Here is a 21,986-nt window from a genome sequence, read left to right on the forward strand (position 1 = left end):
GTGTGTGTGTGTGTGTGTGTGTGTGTGTGTGTGTGTGTGTGTTTATATGTGTGTGTGTGAGTCAGTGTTTGTACAAACTGTTGCATGCATGTTGATGAGCCTTCAACATTCAGACAGATTGTCCACTTGCCTGGGGCAAGTAAAATGCCATGTCAGGCTGGTAAATCTTGTTTGATCGGGTAATCAATAATAGAGAATTTAAGTTTTAAACTGGAGTACAATCGATGAAACCTGTTTCATGTCAAAATGTCAGAAAATGCTTTTTTTCACCCTCAGAGATCCTTTCCTGGTTATTATCATATTAAACTGAATATCTTTGGGTTTGGGACTGACAAAACAACACATTTAAAGACGTTACCTTGGGTTTTGACAAAGTGGGATGGACATTTTCACTATTTTCTGACCTTTAAACATAATGATTGACTTTAGTCTTTGTTATTATTTGATAATAACTAATAAATAAAATGATTTGTGCAGGGGCAATTAAAAATTGACTTTGGGCAAATAGATTTCTGACCCACGTTTTGTTTGCAGACCTTATACATGTAAGTGCATATTTGTACATACATTTATTTGTGTTTGTGCTTCTAATATAGTTTTCTGTTGATGTTTCAGTGTGGGTTTGTTGTTAGTTTTTGCATTAATTTCTCTGTCATATTTGTTTTTTTAAAGGTTATTTACACAGATAAAGCATTACAACCAATGACATTTTTCAGATGATGTTATTGTTTTACAATACATTGTACATTATTAAGCTAAACATTATTGAACTATTTAAGATTAAGAGTTTAACATACCACATATAAAAATGAAAACTAACAAAAACCCACAGGGGGCATTATTTATTATTGTAAGTAGGGCTGCAGTCAACCAAAGAAAAATCTACAGCTGAAATACCATCTACTCGTCAAGCATTTGTTTGGTCAGTGGGGGAAAAATATCCATGTTATCTCTACATTAACTGACTACTAGAGTGCACTCTGTTTGGTAGCCTAAATGGATGCTAATCAAAGTTATACAGTGTTACCAAGCAAATGAATTCCTGCAGTTTTTTGTTTTTTTTTAAGATTATTTTTGGGCTTTTGCCTTTATTATAATAGTGACAGCTGAAGACGTGACAGGACGGGGGTAGAGAGATGGGGACTGACGGCCGCTGCAGAGGACTAACAGCCTCAGTATATGGCGCGCTCTACCAACTGAGCTATAGCAGCGCCCTGAATTCCCACAGTTTGATGATTTATTTTTCATGTGTTGTATTATTTTTTCCTTTAGGACATGTCTGTCGAGTAAAATTTAGAATTATATACAGCAGTAACACAAGCACACACATACGCCAACAACAAGGGTGACACCAGCTGAACAAAGCTAAGTGCTAACGTAGCTTGACCAGCTTCCGGCCCACTACTGTTTTGTTATTTAATTGCTTAAAATGAGGCTTAATGTTCAAGCAGTTTCTTCTGACTGTCCCTCAATATTACATTAGTCCAACATCCCCCCAGCCTGTGAGAGTATCTACAGTCACAACAACATGCTAATGTCAAAATGAACAGATTAACCTTCAAATTAAACATTAAAACAACATAAAATATATCGGTCCATGATTGATGATGATAAAGCAAACCAAGTAAAATCTATGCATGTTGTCATTAAAAATACATTTTTTATCCACTCAGCTCTTGTAAATCCACTCAGTGTTGTAAATTTAAAAAATAACATTATTAGCAGCGTTTATGTGAATTTTCTTTCCCATAACTTTCTCAAAGACTCAAAAATAAGGACATTTCACAACAGAGGTATTTAAATCTGTCATTCCCTCCCGGGAGTACTTGTACCCCAGGAGGTACTCCCTGCAGGAGGCAGTTGTAACACCTTAATACCACGTGCTGCAACTGAGAGTGAAAGAGAGTGAAGTTAGGAAGAAAGGCGAGAAACGGATATAGATGGGTAAAAGTGTCACAAAAATACTGCCTCTCCAAGCTGTCTCTGAATGAATTCAAACTTAACCAAATACTTTTATATCATTAAAAGTGCTACATAACATCCAATTCAAGTGGAAACATTTGTAACAACAGGGGTGGTCTTGATGAAAGGTTACTTAAGCTTCTCTAAAAAAAAAAAGGTGAAAAAAAAAGGTTTGAGAACCCCTAATTTTAACTGTGTAATTTTCCAGGGCGCCATCATCCCCAGCCTGCTGGCTAACAGCAGCTACGTGGTTCAGGTGGTTGCTGTTTGCACCAATGGACTCAGAGGACGATGGAGCGACCAGATCATCGTGGACATGCCGTTAGAAGACCCTGGTACAAACACACACACACACACGCAAAAACTCCTACAAAATAAGAGCACATATATTAACTGCTACAGTTAACAGTCTGTCTTTCTTTCTCCTCTCTGTAGAAACTGATTCAGATTCTGACACTGTCACTAAAGACTTGGATGTCAACAGGGAGGTGGGACCTGACGCCACTCTGCATGTTAGCATTAATTTTGCTGAATTACTTTGCAGTGATGAAGTTTGCCCTGCATTCCCTCATATCAATGAACCTAATTATTATGCAAATAGTTGTAATTATGTCAGGAGAGGCTTGTCACTGAGTGTTTGGAGAGCAGTACAAAAGGTTAGAAGGGACTTTCCCCCATGTTAAGGAGAGATTAAAACAAACTGAGAGACAGCACAGGCTGTGCTCCTCCACGCTGCATAAATGGAGATTACTTGTGTCTTATTATCACCTAATTTGAATGTTGAAGAAGTAAACAACACAACTGCACCACCGCTGTGTGGACATTTATGTTTGCTTCTTTAAGGAAGAAGCAGAGATGGCATTTCTTTTTCTTTGTGACAGGTCTCATCTAAAGCCAGATGGGAGAAGCCAGAGAACCAGAACCAGCTGGATTTGTCTGCAGAGGACCACAGCCCCGTGGAGGAGATCCCAGTGGAGCAGACTAGAGTTTACCAGAACCAGCCTACACGCCTCCAGAACCAGCCTGGAAACCAAACCCAAGCAAACGGAAACGTCCCGATCCAGGTCAGCACCCGTTCGACCCCAAAGACTCCCTCAGAGTCTGCCGTTCTACAGAAAACTCGGCTCACCCAGAGTGTGAAGAAGAAGAATCCGGGCCGGAACAGGTCTAAACCTGATGACATGGATCAGAATTGGATTGACGAGGACCGCAGGAAACCGACACAGCGGCCGTTCACTAAAGCAGGTTTTGACGGCAACGGCGCAATATGGGTGTCTGAGGTAACCGAGCAGCCGGGCTTCCTGTTTCCAGTTGCTAGGACAACCACCCTGCCGACGATCCGCCGACAAATCACAGAAGAGGCCTCATTGTCAGTGTTGACACATCAGGTACTTCAGTAAACATGTTTTTTATTTCCTTCATCCTTAAAGATGATTAAATCTAATACCTGTTGTTGAAACAATCAAACTGGCACACAAAATGGCAAAACAAAGATTTGTCTCATGTTCTTGAAAGTTTCCACGTCTCATCCTCATCTTTTCTTCTACTTGCAGTCAAGTGATCATGATCCACCAGACCAAAGTGGTGAAAGTGGCCGTCCTTCTCCCCAGTCAGACCTCTTCACCCCTCCTGTGGAGGACATTCAAGTCACAGATGTCTTCTATGAAGACATGGTCAACATCTCTCCTGTAGAAACCACCACCTCTGCCACAACAGTGCCTACAGCTGCTGCTGTGTTGCCAGGTCAGATTTGGTTAGAAGAGCTTCTTCTTTTTTTTTGGCACTCTTGTTTATCAAAATCATCTCCATTGGTTGGTGCTGCTGCTGCAGCTCTTTGAGCAGCGCCAGGCAGGAATTTAAGCTCATTAATATTTGAATAGGTACCAGCAGAAGATTTTCCCTCCACTGGACGCTTGCCACTGATTTTGCTCAGATTAACACCAGTATTAACACTGATGTTTTTAGATGGGGTGTTGACCTTTATAGCACAATTTTAGATTTACTGTCAAATGTATACATTTTATAAATGTTTTAAATAAATATTATGAACATCTACAATATTTAATTTACAATCACAGTTAATGGCTGTTCATCTTAAAAGATCTCTATGATGGCAGTATATTTCATAGTGTTTCTTCTCTTCAGTCTACCTGGCAATATTTTTTTCAGGTGCCTTCAAATCTTTCAGGTTGATTCAGGTTTGATTCTTTCTCACATATCCCAACTGATCTAAAGTGAGAAAAACTTGTTTTTCTGTTTGCAATTGAGAACAGCTTCATTTCAAATATTTATGTGGACATTACACATTTGACCTATGCCAACATACGTAGAGTGAAGTCTAAATGGGACAGCTGACAGATGATTGACAGATTACTGACACACACATCTTCCTCTTGTGTACGGCTCAGTTAGATGAAGTCAAAAGTGTTATACCGAATCCACCCTATTAAATCCAGTTTGATCCAAAATGAGACCATGGTGATGAACCCCAAGCACATCTGATACATATATATTGGTCCTGTGCACAACTGCAGCAATTCTGGTTTTCAGTGTTTGATGCCTTATCTACTTTCTTGCATACACTACTACAACCATGCCCACTGCTAGCTCTATTTGGAGTGCCCTTGCAATACCACAGCCCAAAATGGAGTATGACAACACTCCTACCAAGTATTTCAATATCCTATCAACCATCCCCCCAAACTAAGAACCAAATCTCTGGCCTGCTTGTTTTTCCTTCCTTTCTTTTTTCCACTTACAATTTCCTCTGTTGTGACTAGTTACCATAAAAGTAGAATATTCAATTTCTGGATTTATTTTTGTATGTGTGAAAATATAAAAATTTGTTGACTTGTTTTTCTCTATTTTTGGACTTCTTTTAGAGTTGTTCAAAAATGCAGAATTGAGGATTTGGCTTATAGGAATATTTTTATGCATGATACAATATTTATTATATGATAACAACTTAATTCATATAATGTATCATGTGATGTGATGTCTCATTACATCACATGAATTCATGTATTACCTGCATTACATCATGAGATGTTGGATCATCTGTCATTTTGTGTCAGATATGTCACATCATGTCTTATGCATCATGTTTATCATCATGAAAAATTATATCACGACATGTCACCTTGTGGCTCAACAGATGTCTCATCTTATCATGTTGCATGTTGTAAATATTGTCATTATGTTCATTCTGTCCTGCAGGTAATAAAGTGGAGAGAGTCTCCCCGCCGTCCTCTGAAGACAGCGGTGCCCCTGTGAACAAACCTCTACCTGAAACCACCACCGCAGTTCCCTCCAGCCCCCCCTCCCTCTGGATCACAGAAAGGGCAGCAACAGCCAGCAACACACTCGCTGAGTCAGTCTACAAATCGTTCACCTCCTCCTCTCTGCTCAGGGTGCTGATGCACACGACTCAGCCCATGTTTAATGGTAGGATGACATATATTGTATACTATGACTTTTACTTCCTATTAAAAGTGGCTATGAATAATAAAATGAGGGATTTACCATGGCAGCAGCATGGTATAAATAACTGTTTTTTTTTGTGGTGGGTCGACAGCTGGACTTAATTGCGGTGGATGATTGCCTGTCTTCTCTAATAGCCCACTGCTGTTTGGCTAATCACTGCTGTGCTCTGCTATCTCTGTGGCATGTTGTATAGTGGCATGATGTAGATAATACTGGTGGTGGTGGTAATGGTGATGGTTGATAAGAATAAGCTGGCATTGATGATGAGTAGACTGATAATCAGTGTCTGCTTCACTTTCTGAATTGGTTCAGAAATGAAATATGCTTCGACTCTTCTCCAATTCATGCGGCACGTTACAACTCCACATGAGGTCATATTTTTCCCAGCTCTGTATAATCTACTTGAGTCCACTCAAGCTTAATGATTAACATCTACTTTTGGGATTCCTCTTCTGGGTCTGCATCCTTTTCTGTGGCTCAACGGCGCACTCTGGTGGCCGTCTTTTTCTTCTGTTCTTCTTACAGAGTGCAGGCTTCACTTCATCTGGAGGTGGCCTCATCTGTGTTTCTGCGCCAAGTTGATTTAGGATATCTTTCCACTGAGGAACTTCGACTTCTTGACTGTTTTCTTGCACTTTATGTACAGTGTGGGCATGATGACGACTGAAAACTCTATCAGCTTCAGTCAAACTCAAGTGTGCTGTACCTGGGAAGATCAGTTTTCACCTTTTCTCTCATATTTCTGGACATGAAAAACACATGTTGAAAGGACACGTTTCAATCATGGTGTCCTGGAAAAGTTTACTTTCAAATTTTTACTTTTCTTGCAGTGAATACACCCACAACCACTGATCAGCCCTCTGGCTCAACAAACTCTCCTAACACTCTAAACAGAGAGATCGCCGACATCACGTCTGTCCCAGAAGGAGGATTTTCTGCTAAAGGAGATTTATTAAGCGCCACGCCTCAATCGCTCAACCCTCTTAATGAATACAGCAGCAGTTTCCGTCTTTCTCCTGTCCTCCCTGAAGATAAGAGGAGTGACGTTATCTTTCATCGTAATAACAAGTCCTTTGGAGAGCACTCTATTGTTCATCTGCAGATGGATTCGACCACTGTGGGTTCTAAAGATCACTTAATCACTACAAACTCCCTGTCCCTGCCACCTGGCAATGACTTGACTACCATCAACTTATTAATAACAAACCCAGTTGAAGGAAATATGCCTCATAATCACACTGATGGTAGGATTCAGGATGGTCTGAACATCTTACCTTACAATGAAGAGGAAAGCAAAACAGACAGACATAAAGAAGAACACACCTCATCTTTCTTTTATTCTAAAGGTTTGACTTTGTCCCTTCCTCATAACTCAGAGTCCAACCAGGACATGTCAGCAGAGGGAAGTGGATCAGGCTCTGGCTTTTATAGCAACAACCTCAATCAAGAATATGATGGAGTCACTACAGTCAAGACAGACCTTTCTGCTATTCCTAATTCAGCTGTTAGTTTTAGGGTGGATAGTACGGGGAAAAAGAGTAGATCAACAGGAGTTAAGATGGATAGTGAAACAGATGATGATGCGGATGAGGCAGGAAGCAAAGAGCGGGACATGGAGGAGAGTGAAAGTGAGCCAAGTGGTGAGGAAGACGAAGAGATAGAAGGTCATGAAACTGGGAATCAGAGAGTAAGGACAACTGATGGTGAAACAGATGAGAGTGCCAGACAGCCCAGTGGCCCAGCAGGTTGTGATTTGCTGGAAGAAAAAGAGACAGAAACTGAAGTTGAGGCTGGAGTAGGAAAAATGATAAACATCGAGCCTGGCAGTGGGGATGAAATTGAGGCCAATTTCAGAGTTTTTAGTCGGCCTGAGGATGTCCATGGCTCTGGAGATGGAGGCGATGATGAAAAGGGTATAGAAAAGACAGCCAGTGATGTTAAAGAAGGTATCAAAGCTATAGGTGGGAAGGAAAATGGTGACATACATGATCGAAGGGAAGAGAGCAACAAAGAAGTTATATCTGGAAGAAGAGATGAGCCCACATCCGAGTCTTCACTGTTTGACAGCAGTGTAGAAAATAGTGATGGACACAATGAAAAGGGTGAAAGCATAAGTCTTGACAGTCAAGTTGTTGGGGGTAACTCTACTCTGGAGGATGGTAAAAGTGATGGAGCTGTGGAGAGTGGGGAACACATCAAAGGAGGCAGTAGAGAACATAGTGATGCAGCTGTAATTGGAGAGAGTTTTCAGCACTTCTCAAGTGTTGACGGTTTGTTGTTTGATGCTTCAAGAAGTCCCGTGTTGGGGCGTCTGGTCCCTCTGCTCAGACGGACAGATGGCAGCAGGGCCACGGAGGAGCAAACAGAAGGTAAATATTACTCGGTGCTCTGTTTTTCCACAGCTCTGCCTCCCTGTTGTCTGAATGTGCGACAGGGCTGTTTAGTTTCTCCATTTCACATACATCTTTTCATACACATAAAGTAACACTAATCTACATAGTTTGAGTTAAGTGGCGCTCTTTTTTTGACCATTCAGCCATTAAGCCTGAATGAATAGACATTTATTCCAAACATCACACTTATTGCTGGTGGAAGCATGAACAATTAGGCTCCAATGATCAGTATTTTATGGTAATAGAGGTTGAAATGTGTGTAATGAGAATTATCACCCAACTGCGCAGTTCCCCTCAGCTTTATGGTGCATTTTAGCAGCTCATTGAGTTGGTTTTCTGGCTTTCTCAACTTTGTTTTACAGCCACAGGAGGCAGCTGTTTTCAGTATGCTACCAACTCGGTGCCAAACGGCAGACAAAGTTAACAGCTAGCTACAGAACATAATGGAGCAGCTGAAAAGCCAGGTTTCCCTCAGAAGTTGGCAGAGACCCAGACAGAGATAATAGGAAAATGAATATTGGACTTTTGTTCACCAGGGATCCATAAACATGACACTAAAGCCTTGCTCAGACTGCCAGATCTGTGTTTTGCCATATCCAGATTGTATCCAGATTGATTTAAGAAAGACAAGAAAAAAACACATGAAATAACTCAAGCTAAATGTTGAGGTGGTTTGACATGTCACTGTTTCCATTTAATAGCTGTTCTGGAGCTTTGGATCATCAGTTTACCTGGAAATCCTGATCAAAAACTGACTTCAAACCAGTGGTTCTCAAACTTTTTCTGCCATGCCCCATTTCAGAAGCCTAAAAGCTGCTTCCCTCACCTGACAATTTCTTTTTTATCAATCATTAAGAATGATAGGGGAAGCAGCTAATAAAAATACATGAATCATATTCATTCAACTAATATTTTCCCCCGGATTCACTCTTCTCTCTGTCAGAAGGAAGCAACAGCAGCCATGAGTCTCGGGTCGGGCTGGTCGGAGGAGTGGAGAGGGAGAAGAGGACGGTGGTTCCTCTTGCTGTAGTCTCAACTCTCACCATCCTCTGTCTGCTGGTACTGGTGGGCATACTCATCTACTGGAGGTACACACACACACACACACACACACACACACACACAGAGTCAGTATCTGCCTGGATCAATGTCACCTGTGTACTTCACTGAGATTTTGATTTGTTTGTGTCACAGAAACTGTTTCCAGGCGGCTAATTTCTACCCAGATGACACTGCATCACCTAAAGTCATATCTGCTCCATCCACACCCATGCTGCTAGCTACAGGTAACACACACACTGTTATCACTTTGATATCAACCACTACCAGTTAACCGCAATGTTAAGCATGCAGTTACATGTTCACTCTTTGGTTGCAGATGGTCACGAGCCACTGACAGTGAAGCAGTTTGTGAAGCACGTCATGGAGCTGCACACCACCAACACCTTCTCCAAGGAGTTTGAGGCAAGTGCAATGTTCATAACTAGACTATCTGAGTTAAACAAAAGGAAACAGGAACAACTGCAAGATATTTGAGAAGTTCCTCCAATTAAAGAGAGTAGAAATAGTGTCAAATAAAGAGATCACATTGTTTTGGTTCACGTGTGTAAGTAGACAATACCTCACTTGTCATAGCTCCTTAATGCTTTTCCATGTCTCTTATTAACATCATGTTTTTTAGGAGTATCATTCAGCAAAGTGAGAATAATATGTAACTTCATGTACAACAGCAACAGTATGCAGGAAGTTTGTTTGGTACTAACCATGGCAGTGCTACTTGGTTCTCATCCCAGACTCCAAATTCAAATATTATGTATAATTCAAATATGCAAACACAACTGAATATTCAGAATTTGCTTATCAAATTGAATCAATATTCAATTTGATAAGCAGGTTTTGAATTGATGTGCTGCAAGCTTTCAAGCTGGTAAAATATTCATATGTGTTGTAGAAATGTCCAATGTGGAGTGTCGACATATCTTAGTGTTGTTACATATTTTAGGGCAGTTTGTTGGTTAGTTCCAACAATCTGTACATCTGCATGACATTAGTCACCTCTGTTTCCTAGCATGAACCTTAATTCAAGTATACTTCTCCCATGTAATTGCCAGTGTATTTGTGTGTTTCCCCCATTTTTACAGTGTTTTTGCCTCTATAGCTGCAGCAAACAAGCCTACATTTCAATACATAAGTCTAAAAATAAGTTGAAAGGGCATGTGGGCAGATCACAGCCTTGCTCTGTAGATATGTGCAAGCCTTTTAGGTATATGTACAAAAAGAATTTTGCCTTAAAGGGATGGTTCGGATTATTTGAAGTGGGATTGTATGAGGTTCTTAATCCATAGCCAGTGATGGCGGTCAGCACGCCCCCAGTTTGGCAAAGCAGCAGGAGTACCAGTGTGGGAAGCTAAGCAATGTACTCCTGTGGACAAAGTCACAAGCAAGATTTTAGCCAAGTATAAAAAGGCCCACCTGAGAAAAGAATATTGGTTTAAGTGTCTACTATATTTAGAATATTTTCACCACTTTAACTTGCCTTCAGACAGCCTTTTCTGATCATTACGTACACCAAATATCCCTCTCTCCAAACCAACCAAACTCCTTTGGCAAATCAGAAATGGTTGGAGTTGCTGGTCTACCACTGCCTCGGTTAGTTAGTTAGTTTGTGTTGTTGTGTGACTTCTGTTTTAAAGGATTAGCTGGAGGTGTGTGCCATCTACTGTAGGTAATACACTGACTGTGTACCTCACCCAACCCCACTTAAAAAATCTGAACTATCTATGTAGGATTTCACAGTGTAGAATAATAAAACATGGCTAACATGACTGAAATCTACAAGTCCACAGCTCTGTTGGGAATATCAGTGTATTACCCACTTAGCATCGCCTCCGTGTGTGTATCTGAACCCCATATTCCTGTACCTGCACTGACTCCCTGTCTGTCTGTCTGTCTGTCATCTTGCCCCCCCTCCCACTCTCCTTTCACCACCTCCACCACCATCGTCGTGCTTTCTGCATCCTCACCACCCTCCATTAGATTGTCAAAGAATCCTATGAGGTAAGAAACCTGCAGTATCACCCCTCTCCAGTTGCAGAGTTTGGTTTCAAATGAAATCTCCCGTTCGACCGTCTGTTGACAAACCAGTAATCTGTTTGTTTACTGCATCATCTGCATGCCAGATGTGATACTGAATGTAAACTCTGAAAGTTTTTTAAGTTTACTTTTTCTTTGCCAGTGATGGATAGACATTCATCATCCGGCATGACCTGTCTGCTTCTTCAGATTTCAGTCTGTACTGGAAGCTGATTTACAGACATGTTTTCAAACTGAGATGGAACCAAGGACACTTCTAAGTGGCTCATTTACATATTAATCCATGTTTATAGTAAAGAAAAAATAGAAATTAAAGTCTCCCATCCCTGCAACTGACTTTGTAATAATTATCTGTTTTTGCAAGATTGCTGTCACGTGTGAATATGAGGCTTTAATTCAGGTCACATACAGTAGCATCAGTCTCCTGCACAGATCATTAATTATTTTCTTCTTTTTCTACTGTAAACTTACTGTAACCCTAATATGTGCTGTTAACGAAAACACTCAGAGGCAAGTGAGAAAAAATTTTGGTGATCCATTTTCTAGTCTGCTCTAAATAATTTGTGTTCCCGTGTTTATGACTTAAATCCAGGATAATCTCTTTAAGTTCCTTTTTTCATCTGCGAAAACAGGTGGGAAAAAATGTAATATTATATAATTTGCTGGCACACAACTTTTTGTTTAGAGTGTATAGTGACATTGAAATTCACCTGGAGGAAAACATGAATGCTTATAGTCCCATTTAGACCAGTGATTCTCAACCAGGTGGTGAGTAAGCAGATTTTTACATTACATTGCCTGTACACGTTATATTATGTGAGTTTGTTGTGTTACACAGTAATTCCTGAACAGAAGATGATGAACACCAACTGGATTTTTCTGAGGGGTCACAACTCAAAAAAGGTTGAGAACCACTGATCTAGAATGTGGCGTAGAGCTGAACTTTGGCCTCCTGTGGCCAAAATGGGTATTACACAAACAGTTACAATAATTAATAAATAAATTAATTAATTACATATATAAAAGAACAATAATAATTTCACCTGCCAGAACTTTTTTTTTCCTATAGAAGAGTATCAGAGCTAGATATAAAGGAAAAAATGAGAGAAAATTATTTTATTTATTTTGTGCTTTGATAATGGGAAATGAGGAAAAAGTCAAAATGTTGAACATAAAGTTGAAATGTTATTTTAACTTTATTCTCAGAATGCAAAATAAGAAAAATCTCCATCCTCTCTTCATCTGCCTTATTTTTCTCATCTGTTTCACAGATGGAAAGAAGGAACTTAGAAAAATGTGTTCTGGCAAATCATTTTTCCACCTGTCATAAAGACAGATAAACACAGGAAAGCAAACAATTTAGATCAGGCTTAGAAAATGGATCAGATCTTTTTTTCTCACTTGCTTCTCAGGGCTTCCATAGTTATCCTTTCTCTCACCTTTTTTTTCATACACAAATCCAGTAATACAATTTCATTCATGTGCTTATCTTCACTGTTGACACTTGACCATTGTATTGTAATATTATAGGCAGCTATAGACCAATAAAAATTTTAAAAAAAGGCAAGAGCCTGTTTGCCCAAAAGAAAAACGACCATATTTCATACTCACTCTAGTGGCTCCAGTGCTAATTGTGCTAATTAGCATGTTTAGTGTCCTCCGAGCGACTAACCCAAATGTTATCTGTGTTTTCTGTTGTTTTTCAGGAGGTACAGGCGTGCACAGTGGACATGGGCATCACTGCAGACAACTCCAATCACCCCGACAACAAAAGCAAGAACAGATACATCAACATACTGGCCTGTACGTCTCTGTTCAGTCTGATCACTGTTCAACATTATTATTTAACAGTAAACTGGATCTGATGAATCTGTTCCTCTCCCAGATGACCACAGCAGAGTGAAGCTCTCCAACAGTTTGGACAGAGATGGGAAATGTGGGGATTACATCAACGCTAACTTTGTGGATGTAAGTGTGTTTTTGTCAGCCTTGCTTGTACCTCAGCTGGGCCTTTTCCTCTAAATGCACTTCACATGACATCCAGTGTTTTCTTGACTTAATTGTGGTTTCCTCTGCAGGGTTATGAGCGAACGAGGGCGTACATCGCAGCTCAAGGGCCTCTCAGATCGGGCAGGGAAGACTTCTGGAGGATGATCTGGCAGCAGAATGTTGGAGTTATTGTGATGATCACCAACCTGAAGGAGAAAGGACGGGTAGGTCGCTCCACTTCTCAACCACATAATGAGACGCTGTTTCACAAAGGTCAATAAAATTTCATCTGATCTTAGATTTGAATGTTCATATGGCGTTTCATTTCACTATCAAATGCAGAGGCCAAGCTTGACCTTTCTAATCTTGTGCTGCTTGTGGATTGTTGGTTTGTTTTCAATGTAAAAACCTCAATTTGGATGCTTTCTACCTTCATGTTATCTAAAACAAGATGCTAAAATGTGCTACAATGAGTCAGTGGCATTTAGCAGGCAGAAAGTGTCAGTTTTGGAAATATAAGTGAGATGAAACATTGTTTGGATGGAAACCTACATTAAAACTAATTTAAGATATTTGCCTACAAGCACTCCTCAGCATTATTTCATCACTGCAACACTTTGAATCGATTATGTCATACTCCTTAACAATTCTTGTCAATCCGAACTAGCAAAAAAGAGAATAAACATTTCTCTCAAATGTTTCTCACTATTGTGTTTGTTGTTCTTTCACACATTTCTGTTGTTCATCCGCTCTTATTTTATCTTCTACAGACAAAATGTGACCAGTACTGGCCGGAGGAGAACCAGGAGGAATACGGTCCCTACCAGGTGACCCTGAAAAGCAGCAAGACCCTCGCTTACTACACACTGAGGACGTTCACTGTCAGAGATACCACAAATAAGGTACTTGACACACACACAAACTAAAAAACACACTCTTTAAAGAACTTTGTCAAAAGTGGCCATACACATAAAATACCACACATAATACCTCTAACCTTTCTTGTTGTCTAGGCTTCTCAGAAGAGAGTTGAACACACAGTCCTTCATTACCACTACACCCAGTGGCCAGACATGGGTGTCCCAGAATACACTCTGCCTGTCCTGTCCTTCATCAGAGCGTCCTCCCGGGCACGGACGCAGGAGATGGGACCTGTACTGGTACACTGCAGGTATGCCGAGTGTGTTGCCATATCAGATATACCATATAGTGAATGTATGTATTTGACATGTGATGTGCGTCACAGTGCCGGTGTGGGACGGACAGGAACCTACATAGTGATAGACAGCATGCTGCAGCAGATCCAGGATCAGGGCACTGTGAACGTTCTTGGTTTCCTAAAACACGTCCGGACGCAGAGGAACTTCCTGGTTCAAACAGAGGTATGCTGACACACACACACACACACTCACACACACACACACACACACACACACACACACACGACAGTGGTGTTGTCAATGTCCATCCAATCAGTTCTTATTGAAGACAAAGTGTCTCATTGTTTCTCTTCTTTGTCTTTCTCCTGTAGGAACAGTACGTGTTCATCCATGATGCTCTGGTGGAGGCCGTCTTGAGCCGTGACACCTCAGTGACCTCTGACCTCCTCCACACCTATGTGTCTGACCTCCTGACCCCCGGGGCATCAGGCAGGACACGCATGGACAAACAGTTTAAGGTACAACATGTTTATAAGTTTCTATTTTGTTCCCTGATTTGGCTTTTGTATTTTTGGCATTTAGCCTTTGAGTATTTTAAATCATATAATTAACATGCGAATGTACAATTTGAATGTTACAAATGCAGTCAACTGTTTTTGTTGTGTTTCAGTTGATCAGTCAGCGTCAAGCGAAGCACGCAGACTATAGCACTGCCCTGAGAGACGGCAACGCTGAGAGGAACCGAGCCAGAGCTCTGATGCCTGGTAAGAATAACTGGTTTAATAACTGGCCAAAAATGCCCCTAAAGCTCTTGAAGGGATAGTTCAGATTATTTGAAGTGGGGTTGTATCCACCGATCCATAGTCCATGTATGACCTATAGTCGACACGCCCCCAATATGGAGAAGCAGGAAGCAATGCAGTGCACTACTGTGGGCAGGGTCAGCAACAAGAAAGATTTTAGCCAGCTAAAAAAAGTTTAAGTGTAAAATATTTTGACCACTCAACCGTGCCATCAGAAAGCCTTATCCAACAGGAAACTGCTGTTATATACTGTTCTACTCTCTAAACCAACCAAACTCCATTGGCAAAAACAGTCATTTTAAGTTGCCAGACACAGGAGTTGCTGGTCTACTGCTGCCTTGATTGGTTACTCAGTTAGTGTTGTTGTTCTGTTGTGTTGTCTTCTGTGTCTTTAAAGCTTAGTTGTGATTCGCCAAAGTCATCATAACATAAACATATTGAAATATAGCATTCACTTAAACTGATACTGATTGTTTTAGGTGGCTAAAATACATTTTGCTGCCGACCCTGTCCACAGCAGTACATTGCTTATTTTCCCACATCAGTACTCCTGCTGCTTCTCCAAACTGGGGGCGTGTTGACTGCTGTCCAGTGTAGTTAATACACTGACTATGGATAAGTACCTCACACAACCCCACTTCAAATAATCCAAACTATCCGTTTATGTAAACGGTAGATTAAGGTGCATGACCATGTGACCCTTGTTGTGATTGGTCTCTGTGTTTTTGTATAGTTGAAAGATCGAGAGTGTGTCTGACCGCTTCAGAATCAAACTCCACAGGTTACATCAACGCCTCCTACGTCATGGTGAGACAACTGGAAATTGTTGTATTTGTTACCATTTTATTAAAAGGCCCTTTTGCCGTTTTGAATACGTGAAGGAAACATTTTCTGGTAGTCTGATGCAGCTCGTGTTTCCACAGGGACATCACCACAGTAAAGAGTTCATAGTGAGCCAGACTCCACTGAGCAGCACAGTGGCAGATTTCTGGAGAATGATCTGGGAACACAACACACACACTGTTGTCCGTCTGCCAGACACACACTGTCAGGTACATCACACACTCACACATCCTCTGTATAGCACTTATAAAATGACTGTGTATAAACACTCACTCTTACATGTTTTCCTGTTTATGTCAGAGCGAAGATTTTTGTGTTTACTGGCCCAGTAAAGACCAGCCAATGAGCTTTGAGGGTTTCACTGTGTCCTACTTGGGGGAGGAGCATGTATGTCTGCCCAATGACGAGAGACTTTTGGTACAGGACTTTAGAGTGGAGTCTCCGCAGGTAACACACACACTGAGCGTGCTGTATTTAACTAAATGTGTATGTTCATTTATAGACAATCTGTTTTTGCACTTACACATCTCATTCCTGTCTTTTGTTTTTTTCTAGAACAATTACGTGTTAGAGGTGCGTCAGTACAGTGCCACCTGTTGGCCCAACCCAGACAGTCCCATCAGGAACAGTTTTGATCTGGTCAACACGGTCAGAGAGTTCAGCAGACATACAGATGGGTCTACAGTCATACATGATCCGTGAGTACAACACAAACAAAGTCAGTCATTCATTTCACATTTTGTTCTTTCTTTGCATGGATTAATCTATATGTATATATGTGTGTGTGTGTGTGTGTGTGTGTGTGTGTGTGTGTGTGTGTGTGTGTGTGTGTGTGTGTGTGTGTGTAGGTTGGGAGGTGCTACATCAGGGCTGTTTTGTGCCCTCACCACCCTGTCCAGTCAGCTGGAGGAGGAGGGAGCAGTAGACGTCTACCAGGTGGCACGGATGACCAACCTCATGAGGCCCGGGGTTTTTAATGATATAGTAAGTATTGGTACACAAATACACACACAAAGTACTTTTAAAGGGAAAAAAGCTGGGGATAGCTGGTTAGCATGCTAACAAGACATCTCTGAAACACAATATATAGACCTCCTTGATGTCAAAACTGTTGTTTCTTCATAATCTGTTGATAATTTGAGTTCATTTTTGAATATTTAAAACTAAAATGATAACATATTGTACCTCACTTTACCTCAGACATTCAGTAGCTATCGGGTTATGTAGTATTTTATATAATAAAACATGGTTGAGTGTGTTGAAGGTGTGTTTTCCCCCCTCAGGAGCAGTACCAGTATCTGTACCGAGCTGTGCTGAGCCTGGTGAGCAGCCAGGAAGACCAGAGAGCCCTGCAGAGTCCAGAAACCAACGGATCCGTACCACTGGGACAGACCAACATCGCAGAGAGCCTGGAGTCCCTCATGTAGACACGTGTGCACATGCAACACACAAACATCTGACATACGCTGACAACGCACCAGACTGAGTGCTGTGATAACTGAGGTTTGGCCCGACATCATTTCTGCGTCTGAGGTTCAGAGCTGTGTCCACTGAGCATGTTAACGCCTGAACGTACGGTCCAACAATCGGAGACCTTTATTCAAAATATCACAATAAAATGTTACAATCCAGTAAAACTTTAAGTAACCGGAATCAGTGCAGGTCTCAATTATATCTCATGAAAGCAAAGTCTCACCTTTTATAATGAGCACATTACAGCAGCTCCAGCTACTTCAGCTGTCTGACACACAAAAGCTTTTTGCCCACTGAACACGTCTGGCAGGTTTCAACAGGTCATTAAAAGTGATAACCTTTACTTATCATGCTGTCAGCGTTAGCATGCACAGCAGACGAAGCTACAGAATCCACCAGACACAGGAAGAGTTTGTTACTGATGTTAAGAGACCAACCAGCCACGATACGACTGAACAAGTACCACTGTCTAATAAGGTACCTTTTATAAAGGGTTAGTGTTTACTTAACTAAAGGCTTTATCAGTGGTTAGTAATAAATCATGACTCCCTGTAACTGGTCAAACAGTTGTGTCTGGACAGACTTCAGACTGTATAGACCACATTCCACTGAGTAATATCTCCAGACTTGTTAATTAAAACCCTTTATTAATGGAAATGGTTCATATTTATAACTACAGACTTAAGGCTAATGGATTACCAAGATTTATGACTGCATTCTACAAAGTAGGAAGGATGAACACCAGCCAATGGGATTTTTGGCAACCCAGTAACTGATCTATAATTGCGTTGGTAAATTATTTATTTACCATTAATAAAGCCATTAGGTAAAATTCAGAAGTTTACTATAACAGGCTCGTTATTAGAAAGTGGTACCAAAGAAGCTTCACTGCCTTTCCAACAAAAACCTACAGACTCCTGAGAGATGGCCATAAACCTTTTTGAGGGCATTTATTAAAAACTAAATCAATATGACATGAGCTAAATATATTCAAAATGAATTCTCAATACTTCATTGGAAATTATTCTTCTTAATGATGGAGGGAGTCAGATATTTAACTCCAATATTAGACCTACCTTAAATTCACTGAAATCTTTAACATTTTTCTTTTCTTTGTAGTTTCTTTTATTTGATCTTTTGGTTTTGGCCTTTTTTTCACAACACTCTCTTATTCCATCATTCTTTTAAAAAACAGATATATGTATTAATAAAAACTGCAATCAGCAAACAAATAAAATTCAATCAAAACTTCCAATAATTAAAATAAAGTGGAACAATAAGATGACTGTAATGATGCAGGAAAAAGTTCCTCCTCTTGTTTTCAGTCGTGATATTTTTATGCATTGCACATTAACCAGCAGATTCTGGGGCTCAAACTACCACGTATCTTTATTTAGAGTAATGTTTTTGAATAACCAAAATCTCTAAAGGCCTCACTTGTGACTGCTGGTATTTACTGCCGCTGAATTTCTCTGCTCATGTGTTGTTGCCACTGGCTCCATGCTCTCTGATACCCCGTGCCTTTTGTAATTCATGTTCTTGTACTTTAAACCTGTTTTGATACAACTGTGTGACTAATATGCCAAAATAATGACCTGTGATTTTTTTTTATTTCTACTTTCTTAAAGTCTTGTCGCGCTCGTTACTTCCGTATGTAAAAGCCAGAGGAGGAGGGGGGAAACATCATTAGGCTCGGATGTTTTGTAAGTGATGCAAAGTGGGATTTAAATTTAAATATTCCACACAAAATCTATCTTCTTAGCATCAAACAAACAGTGTGGCAAGTGTCTGTAAAAACTTGCAGTTTGAATATGTCAGTCAAAGGAGCAATATGTAGGAATATCACTTTAAAACATTCAAAACGTTTTCTAAAATTATCAGCAGAATGTTGTGACGCAACAGTTTTACATGTACAGTGTTGCAGAGATAGCTACTGAAGTTAGCAAGCTAACAAGCTAGGTACTAATAATAATACTATTTACCTCAGACGGTGGAATAGCCAAGACCTCCTCCTGTAGGGAGACGTGTGAGCGGTGAGTTTGCTGCATTAAACAAGCTCGCTTAGTTCTTTTAGTCTAATACATAAAGACAAATAAACTCACAAAATGTCAAGAGAAAATATTTTTACACCTGTTTTCCTTATGAAACAGAAAAGTACAACCACACCTCCTTTTACCAAATAAAGATTAGCCTAATCGTCTTGTTAACACATCATTTAAATAGAGATATAAATCAAACTTGACAGAGACAAAATAAGACTCCCTAAAACCATCTTGGTCAGACAGTGGGTTCCAACTCAAGCTTGTGGCAGAATCAAGAGGATCACTACTAGCAGCATGGCAAACTGAGCTGACTAGTGACCAGCAGCTACAGCTTGAATCAATAGATGGGTAAAATCTTGCAGTTCTCACATATTGCTTCTTTAAATTCCAATGATAAGCTTTCAAATGGACAGAAAATATCAAAACCTCTGTAACCACTCCTGCAACAGAATAATCAGTCACTATAATCAGCTATAAAACAACATGTTGTCAACATGATGCAGACAACAGTGTTTGGACCATGAGACAAACAACCGAGCTCACTGATGTTTGATGAGATTTCTCATCCTGTGACTCTGGATCCCCTCAGCTCCTCTGCATCCCTGTGTCACTCGTTATGACTGTTGTCGTCAAACTCGATCGATCAACCTCCGAGTCACTTTCAAACAGAGCTGCAGCTTCTGTCTGTGCCTGTTTTGCGGCCACTCCGTTTCTTCAGCTTGTCCAGGGATGCAAAATCGCACAAATCACCGAGGCTTCTGCAACTGGAACACTGATTCAAACCAGACTCAACTGTAACCTGTCTTTTTGTGTAAATATCCCTGAATACATCAAAAGGCCAAATTGCTGTTTATACTGTACCTCTATATATTTTCTATTTTACTATAAAAAAAAGTGATTTTCTAGTCATTTACACATATATAACTGTGTGGATTCTATTTGATAATTTTAGCCTGAAAATATTGATCATGTTTATAGTTTTAATGGAATGTTATCTCTTTTTATCTTTATGATTACAGTAGCAGCTTAATGTCTCTACCTTTATCTCCAGCCATAAACTGGTGCAGTATGTATATAGCAACAGGTTGAAGCAAACCTTGTTTATGATTTAAACTTGCGTCTTTTTTCTGGGAGGGAAAAAAATAAAAATGTTCTTGTTTAGACCCAAACTTTTCCCTTAATTTATTCGTAAAGGCATGAAGACACGGGACAAATGGGATTTACCATGCATTTATTTATACCATAATACACTGTATTGCATCGTCACCCCTGATCGAACTGTACATGACATGATAGTAAAGACAAACAAAAGTTAAATAATCAATGCACAACCATGAAGGGTTAACAAAGATTAAGTCAAAACCAAAAATATATATTTCTATATAATCATATTAATATTTGCCATTACATATTATACTGTAGCAGTCACATAAGATAAAGTGTATATAGTGCATTAAGATAAACCTCGTTATGCAGTGAGAATATGAGTGTCCACCTGGGAGTATGTTAATGTCACTTTCTCAAACACTTACACCTCAAGCAGGTCCACATCCTGTCTTCACACTCTGCATGGATACAACTCTATATGAAGCGCTGAAATTCCAATCATGTGACGTTTCTAAAGCATCTCACATCTGGCACATTATAGAGGCCGGGCTTTCATTTAGGTCATAGATTTTTACTCAGTTTGTTGTGTCCTGTCTGCCCTGGGTCCTTCTTTTTCAGGCATAATGGTTTATAAATTAGCAGACCTGTTAGCTGACAGGTGTCCTGCTCAGCCAGACCTCTGCTTCAAGTATAAAAGGGGCCTGGAAAATACATTTTTAAACACAACAATGGATAGCTAGAAAACCAGCTAACCTTGAAGCTGTGGGGTATAATTTTAAGTTGTAACATTTTCCCATCAGGGGTTCTACATCAATTTTCATCCTCGCAGACTTTGGCGAGCCTTTCTGATGAGTCCGTGTGGGATCAAGCTGTCTCACTGCACAGTCAGGGAGTTTTCAGGGCTCTTTGATAGGCTTTCAAACTCAGAAGCAGCACAATCCACGTCAGGATCAATGAGAAAAATAAAAATCCTTGAGTCTTAGAGCGCCTGAGCCACAGCTGCTACTTTACCAGACTAAATTGAGTCTCTGTTGAATTTTTTTTTACCTCAATTCTTAAGCCCACAACATCCTGATTAAAAACACAACAGCTTATTTTTTTTCTGGTTTCTGATCATTTCCACTTTTCACAAAAATATTTAGCAGTAAAGTTATGTCAGCCTGGAGCATTTTTGTCTCACACCATTTGCCTAATCTATCTCTTCCTATCCTACCTGTCACCTAATGTTAAAATGTCTTTTTCTCAGTGTGCACACTACCTGTCTGACAGAAGCAAGAAATTCTGTTAAATTTTTTGACATAAAGTAAAGCCATCAAAACTTATAAACCTCAAGGAGTGGCGCCAAAAAAAAGCCTGTTTTTTGCTTTTCCTACTTAAGATTTCACTCTTTGTGCAAGCCAGTGGAAGCCATTAGTTGTTGCTGCATTAATGCTTCTTTGATTACACACAAACATACTATACTATCACACTATGGCACATACAGATGTTAGAATCAAAAGCAATAACATGTTAAATGAATTCCTAAATTGAGAGTATCCTCGTCCCCCACACTGCTGGGGATCCAGTGTCTTGCTCAAGGACACTTCAGCAGTGTAGATGATGTCTGACAAATATTAAATCCTCATGTCATCCTGCTAT

At 40.2% G+C, this 21,986-nt stretch overlaps 1 protein-coding gene across 2 annotated transcripts in view; it reads left to right on the forward strand.

The window, feature by feature from the left end:
• The window catches only part of ptprz1b (protein tyrosine phosphatase receptor type Z1b), a 74,537-nt gene extending 56,754 nt beyond the window's left edge, over positions 1–17,783 (forward strand). Inside the window, exons 10-33 of one of the 2 annotated variants that reach the window (XM_084710777.1) lie at positions 2,171–2,297; positions 2,398–2,450; positions 2,844–3,350; positions 3,516–3,705; positions 5,179–5,406; positions 6,276–7,814; positions 8,782–8,926; positions 9,033–9,124; positions 9,217–9,302; positions 10,875–10,895; positions 12,638–12,734; positions 12,817–12,899; positions 13,010–13,144; positions 13,691–13,822; positions 13,934–14,091; positions 14,167–14,302; positions 14,452–14,598; positions 14,751–14,844; positions 15,617–15,690; positions 15,807–15,935; positions 16,027–16,173; positions 16,282–16,424; positions 16,575–16,710; positions 17,010–17,783. In XM_084710777.1, the coding sequence (XP_084566903.1) occupies positions 2,171–2,297; positions 2,398–2,450; positions 2,844–3,350; positions 3,516–3,705; positions 5,179–5,406; positions 6,276–7,814; positions 8,782–8,926; positions 9,033–9,124; positions 9,217–9,302; positions 10,875–10,895; positions 12,638–12,734; positions 12,817–12,899; positions 13,010–13,144; positions 13,691–13,822; positions 13,934–14,091; positions 14,167–14,302; positions 14,452–14,598; positions 14,751–14,844; positions 15,617–15,690; positions 15,807–15,935; positions 16,027–16,173; positions 16,282–16,424; positions 16,575–16,710; positions 17,010–17,153 (4,743 nt within the window). In that variant the 3' untranslated portion in view covers positions 17,154–17,783. The remainder of the gene's footprint in view (positions 1–2,170; positions 2,298–2,397; positions 2,451–2,843; positions 3,351–3,515; positions 3,706–5,178; positions 5,407–6,275; positions 7,815–8,781; positions 8,927–9,032; positions 9,125–9,216; positions 9,303–10,874; positions 10,896–12,637; positions 12,735–12,816; positions 12,900–13,009; positions 13,145–13,690; positions 13,823–13,933; positions 14,092–14,166; positions 14,303–14,451; positions 14,599–14,750; positions 14,845–15,616; positions 15,691–15,806; positions 15,936–16,026; positions 16,174–16,281; positions 16,425–16,574; positions 16,711–17,009) is intronic. The other variant, XM_084710776.1, reaches the window with a different exon arrangement.
• The last annotated feature ends 4,203 nt before the right edge of the window (positions 17,784–21,986 follow it).

This window comes from Lutjanus erythropterus, chromosome 22 (genome assembly GCF_056507025.1).
Source record: "Lutjanus erythropterus isolate fLutEry1 chromosome 22, fLutEry1.hap2, whole genome shotgun sequence".
Classification (NCBI taxonomy): Eukaryota; Metazoa; Chordata; class Actinopteri; order Lutjaniformes; family Lutjanidae; genus Lutjanus; species Lutjanus erythropterus.